This window comes from Orycteropus afer, unplaced genomic scaffold (assembly GCF_000298275.1).
Source record: "Orycteropus afer afer isolate SDZICR_OR568_19922 unplaced genomic scaffold, OryAfe1.0 scaffold00170, whole genome shotgun sequence".
NCBI lineage: Eukaryota > Metazoa > Chordata > Mammalia > Tubulidentata > Orycteropodidae > Orycteropus > Orycteropus afer.
Genome location: NW_006921757.1, coordinates 4,835,213 through 4,841,646, shown reverse-complemented (window position 1 = coordinate 4,841,646; position 6,434 = coordinate 4,835,213). Strand labels below are relative to the sequence as shown.

General features: G+C 35.5%; 1 protein-coding gene across 1 annotated transcript in view; it reads right to left on the bottom strand.

Moving 5' to 3' along the window:
* POT1 (protection of telomeres 1) overlaps window positions 1-6,434 on the bottom strand; it is a 140,179-nt gene that overhangs the window by 95,668 nt on the left and 38,077 nt on the right. Inside the window, exons 4-6 of the mRNA XM_007946745.2 lie at window positions 4,893-5,006; window positions 3,687-3,734; window positions 1,271-1,385 (exon numbers count right to left, since the gene is read on the bottom strand). Coding sequence (XP_007944936.2) covers window positions 1,271-1,385; window positions 3,687-3,734; window positions 4,893-5,006 — 277 coding nt within the window. The remainder of the gene's footprint in view (window positions 1-1,270; window positions 1,386-3,686; window positions 3,735-4,892; window positions 5,007-6,434) is intronic.

The following is a 6,434-nucleotide window of genomic DNA, read 5'->3' as shown; positions in this document are numbered from 1 at the left end:
TATGGGGAGGAAGAGGGAGGGGAGCTGTCACATTGTGGTAAACTGTGGTCAATGTCATGAGACAAAGTGTATGTGAACTGCTGTATGGAAAGTGAATTTGCTCTGTAAATCTGCACCCAAATCACAATAAAAAAATAAAATAAAAGATTAAAAAAAAAAAAGAAAGTGAGTGTATGTCAATGTATATGACAGGGTTGGGAAGGCAGGCTTATGGGAAAAAGGAAAGATGGAATGAAAATATCTGACAACTATGTATTTAAACAAAAACTCTGATTCAAACTTGTTTCGCTTCATCCTAATAAAAGACAATCAGTATTTTCCATAAAACATTCCTTGACAATCTTTAGACTCAATTATCATCTATTTCAAACTTCTTCTTTTCAGATTTGATACTTAACATGTACTTTCACACAGACCAAGTCATTATGTTATGTACAAATATTCTGTCCACCTGAAAATGACATTTTTCCCTCTCAACTCCGATAAAAAACACACTTATAGCAAATAAACTATGCACTAAAAAAAAACACACACACACAAATAAACTATGTATATATCTTTATAATGATATGCATCTTTATATATGCATAAATATATCTTCATAAATAAAATGTTTTTATAATATGAACTCAATGACAACTTCTTTCTCTTCCGAGCAATAATCACAGCTCTGGGCATGCAAAGTCTTTCATCAACAACATCCACTGAGTCACATGTTTAACAATTCTGAAATATGACTATATCTTACAACTGACAATGAAATAAATTTAATTGGCAGTATTCTTTTGTTCATAATGATACACAAAATAATGGTACATCTTACCCATGATGATATTTTAGATGAGTTACAATTGTAAATACTTATTAAATTTACTTGACTTAAACTGAGGTAAAAGTCTGCCATCTACTCATCTTATTAACTTAGTAAACTGAAACTCATGTTGTTCTGATGTATTCTTTCATATGTTTATCTGTTAAAAAGTTTATATTATCATTTAACAATTAATGTGATATACCTTTTCAATTTACTTCAAAAACTAGCCAAGTATATATATTATAACTGAAATAAAGGCCTAAAAAAAAACAGACTTGAGAATCTAAAGAATATTTTATTTTATAAATAAAAAGTGCCAAAGAAAATGCAGCGTTGTTTGTCAACTGGAAGGCAGAATTTAGCTTCTAATTAAGACTTATGACACTGAAGGAGCTGTGTTACTGAAACAATAAAGCTGTCAAAACCTATAAAAACACCACCAGTTTTAATACCTACCAGTTCCTTTGCTTAGATATGGTGGCTTGAAGAACTTCACGACACCATAGACATTAACAACTGTGCCATCCTTAAGTTGATTCAGGGGTGTATATATGTACTGTTTTGCTGGAACCTAAAGAAAAAGAAGAAAGTGAACACATTAACATTAAATGTTTACATTATAGAACCATGTTATTATCAAATTTCTAAATCAGTAAATTGATGTAACTGCATTTTATCCTTTTACTAGTCTAAAATAGATTTTGTTGTTGTTGTTATATGCCGTCGAGACAGACCCGACTCATAGTGACCCCTCCTTGGGTTTCTGAGGTGGTTATCACTGCGAAAGTAGATTGCCCAACCTTCCTTCTGAGGAGTGGCTGGTGGGTTTGAACCGCCAGGCTTCTGGTTAGCAGTCAAGCACCTTAGGCACTATGAGACAAGTAACATAAAACTTAAAAGTTTAAAACATAAATCAACTATTTGACACTTGATAGAGTTTACCTTAGAAATAGCTTTGTTTATAAATGGTGCAATTTGAACACTAACTCATAAAGGCAAACTCAATCTATAATCTAGGTTATATTCAAACAATGGAACACCATACTTCTTCAATAAAAAAGTAAAAAACTATACTATTAAAATGCCTGCAATTTTAATAGGCTGTTAATGAGTCTTCCTCCAATCCTAATGCCACATTCTTCTTCATATAGTCCAGGCTGTCAGATCACATGCTCAACACACAGACTGAATAAGTATGGTGATAGGACACAACCTGGCATATACCTTTTCTGATTTTAAACCAGAGAAGACAGGGGTTAATTCATATTTGGCCTTGAGATCAAATTCATATTTGGCCTAAGATCAAATGGACTAGCTAAATGTTTCTAAACCCAGAGACACAAGGCTAACTGATCACCCTAAGGAACTCTACAAGGCAGTTACTGCAACAAAAAAACACATTTCCTGAATTCTGAAAACATTCCTAATCCTCAAACAGGCTTATTATTTAATAATACATTTTTACAAAAACATCAGCCTCAACTTAGTAACATTTTTTTTTTTTCAGGAAAACACAAGAATTGCAACAACAAGAATTAGAAGTTCTATTGATATTGCAAGATGCAGAAAACCTAAACCCACTGCCATCAAATTGATTCCGACTCATAGCAACCTGTTGGGTTTCCAAGACTATAATTTTTACAGTAGACTCCCTCATCTTCCTCCCATGGAGCAGCTGGTGGGTTTGAACCACCGACCTTCTGGTTAGCAGCAAAATGTCCACTAAGCCACCAGAGCAAGATCCATGTTCAATTGTAAAGGTGAAGCTGTGCAAAATGAGATTCTAATAGTTTAGAATACCCGGACTTTGTGAAAAACCATTTTGCCAAGTTTAAAGGTCTTCTGGTTTACCTCTGCCTCATCAACAGGTTCACAGATGTATCAAATATTTGAAGCTGACAAGTAATACTGAAAAGCCACTAATACTTAGAAATAATTTACACTTTTAAATATCAATCCTTTCATTGGATATTGTTTCCCCAAATAATAAACTTAAATTATACTGTTACTCAGAATTTAAAATCTGTGTCGCCCAGTCATTGATAACTAGGAACTGAAAGCCCTCGTACTCTGTTTGACAATTGGAAACTAAAAATTTAACATGAGTAGGGCATAAACATTACATTAAACCTTCCAATATATTGTGGTGGTGTTGTTATGTGCCATTGAATCGACCCCAACTCATAGCGACCCCTCCTCAGGTTTCTGAGGCAGTATCATTACGGAAGTAGATTGCCCAACTTTCCTTCCGAGGAGTGGCTGGTGGGTTTGAACTGCCAGCCTTCTGGTTAGCAGTCAAGTGCCTTAGGCACTATGCTACCAGAGCTCCCTCCAATATATTATCTTCCTTCTAGTTTCACTCAATCCTAAGTAGCCCACATGTACAAATGGGAACCTTTCTATTGCTACAACAAAAATTTTTAAAACAGTTAAAATAAAAAAATGTTAAAGAAAAAACACAATGTATCACTAATATAATAAACATCTTTACTTAAAAGTATATAATCTGTCAAATCACAATTTAGCAAATAAAAATCTGTTTAAATACAAGCTGATGAAAAATGAAAGATATGAAGTAGCCTGCAGTTTAAAACAAAACATTTTTTCATTTCCTTTTTCTTACATATGTACTTGACATAAAATATCAGCAGATATTCCAGACAACAGAATAATCATATATTCATTACTAGGTAAAAATATAACTTAACTGTAACATTGGCAGATATCAACAAAGTAGAGATTATGTTTTTCCACTAGAATGACATTATTTCAAAATCAGACTATCAAGTAGATGAAATACATAAATATACCCCCCCCACACACACACAAACATGTGTATTTATCTAAATATTAAAGTTGAATATAACCTTACCAAAGACATGGATTCCGCAGAAAAATCTATTTCAGATTTAACGTAAACCTGAAGTAAAAAAAAAAAAAAAAAAGGAGGGCTTAATTTTATACAAACAACCTTCAATGTGATTATAGGTTTTCAGTTGTGGGAAACTACACACTTACCTGTATAATATTTAAATGGCTTAAGGTTATGCCTCACAAATTAAGGTGACATAAACAAGGTTTTCTAAGCTACCCACTGCCATGAAGTAAATTCCAGCTCATCACAAGCCCCATTGGTTTTCCGAGGCTGTAAATCTTTATGGAAGTAGACTGCCTCATCTTCCTCCCGTGGAGCAGCTGGTGGATTTGAACCACAGACCTTCTGGTTAGCAACCAACTGCTTTACCCACTATGCCACCAGGGCTCCTTCTTCTAAGGTACAGACATTTAAAATATTAAAGCTATAAGGACAAATAAAAATGTTCTTGAGCATATCAATATACAGTTCTCAGAATCAACTAAAAGAAAATAAACTTCTATTAGTTCAAAGGAAGTGGAGAATCAGAGCTGATACTCAAAATTTTTCTTGCAGAGACTCCTGGACTTTTTCAGAAAGAAAAAGAAAAGTAAATGCAGTAGTGGGCACTCCAATGCAAATCTTCAGTCTAGTTCATTAATTTCAGTAACAAACACATGGCTTCTCTGAGCTTATACAGTACATTCGTGGATATTACAAAAATAACCAGATGCTGGCCTACAGACACATGGCTTGGCCCAACAACCCTGACGAGACGCGTAGTTTTTAAATGCATGTGTATGTGGGGAGGCAGGGGGTTGTGGCTGGGGGGTGGGGTGGTGAAGGGTGCTTGGCAGGAGGACACAGAAGAAAGTGGCAATCATTTTCACAAAGAATCAAATTAGAGAAAATCACTTTTTTCTAGAAAGTAGCACTAGATCAACTTAAGGTGAAATCAAGTAGACCTTCAAAAGAGGCTGATGGCGTAATTACAAAGAATAGGGTAAGGTCTAGCATGTCTGTGCCAAATTTCACTAATAAATATCTTTACTCTAAACACAAAGCCAAAAAAAAATTCCTGTTTTTTATAATTAAAATATTTTAATTTTATTTAAAGTCAGATCAAGCAGCTTATCTGCAGATTTGCAGACATGCTACTTCGATTCCATTGCTTTAGCTCATGAAAATCACAGTACGCTCTGAGATTAAACAGTGCACACTTACGTAAACAGTTGATTTGAAGCCTTCAAATGCCTTCAAACATAAGCAGTTTTCACCATCTCTGCTCGCAGATGAGGATGCTGACAGAACAACAAATCCGGCCACTGCAATGGTGTCCTACACAGGTGAGACATGGTTAATCAACACCAAAGTATCTGTGGTTCAGAAAAGTCACTGAAATCTGCATTTGTATTCTTACTGACAACCAGGAATCACTTCCATAAAATGGAAAACTGGTTAACCCAAACTCACATAATGCTTTCTGAACAGATTGAGACTATCACGTCCTATACACTGTAGCCACGGGTGACTATGCACAATGGTTAGATTCCTTGCACCATTTCAGGGACCAGGAAAACACTAACTAAATCATGTAGAAGATTTTATTTTATTTAGTGAAACTTGAAAAATCAATGTTCTCCCAATTTATGTACATAATTCTGCATGAATAAACTACAAGGAAGAGACAATAGATGATCCAACAGCATGAAGAATGGTATCCAAATGAAACTCTCAGAGTTGAGACTACCTTAAGAAAGGCAAGCCATTAGTGTAAAGATGCCACATTATTACCAAACTAAGGCACATGCATATAAATCCAGGGTATGAGATAGAGAAGAAATTTCCACTTATACATAAATAAGAACAGTTTCCTTTTACATAGGTTTATAAAACGTAAGAAGCAGGTCTCCGTTTATTCATGTCTCTCTCATTCTTTACCTTAAAAAAAAAAAAACAAAAACAAAAAAAAACCTCGTTGCTATCGACTTGATTCTGACTCATAGTGACTGACCCCCATTGGACTTCCAAGGCTATAAATCTTTATGAAAGTAGATCTCCCATCTTCCTTTCATGGAGTGGCTGGTGGGTTTGACCCACTGACCTGGTTAGCAGCCAAATACCTTATCTACTATACAACTAGAGCTCCTTATTATCACTCTTTAGCTATGATCTCCCTTTTTCTTATTTTCCAGGTACTGGAACATAAAAGGATGCGCTCTGGTGGCATACAGATTAAAGCATTCGGCTCCTAACCAAAAAGTTGGCAGTTTGGACCCAACTTCACAGGAGAAAGATGAGGCGGTTTGCTTCCACAAAGATTTACAGCCTCAGAAAACTTAGGGCGCAGTTCTACTCTACGTTACAGGGTCGCTAAGAGTAGAATCGACTAGATGGCAGTGGGTTTGGTTTGTGTCGGTTTAGAACATAAAAACGCATGAAGTTTTGTCCTGCTGTTACACACAACTGCACACACAAATATAATCTTGCTTCTCTAATTTTAATACTAAAATCTTAAAATATGTAAAAATCTTGACTTTAATTCAGCTTCCTCCAATAATTTTGCTCTCAACCAAGTGGTAGTCACCTGCATTACTGTTTTTTGCTTTGTACATGCAAGGGCCTGGTGTCAATCCCCAGAATTCTCTATTCAGATCCACTAACTAGGCTAACTGCTATCCAGAAGGCTGGCGGTTCAAACCCACCAGCCACTCCTCGGAAGGAAGGTTGGGCAATCCTACTTCCGTAGTGATACTGCCTCGGAAA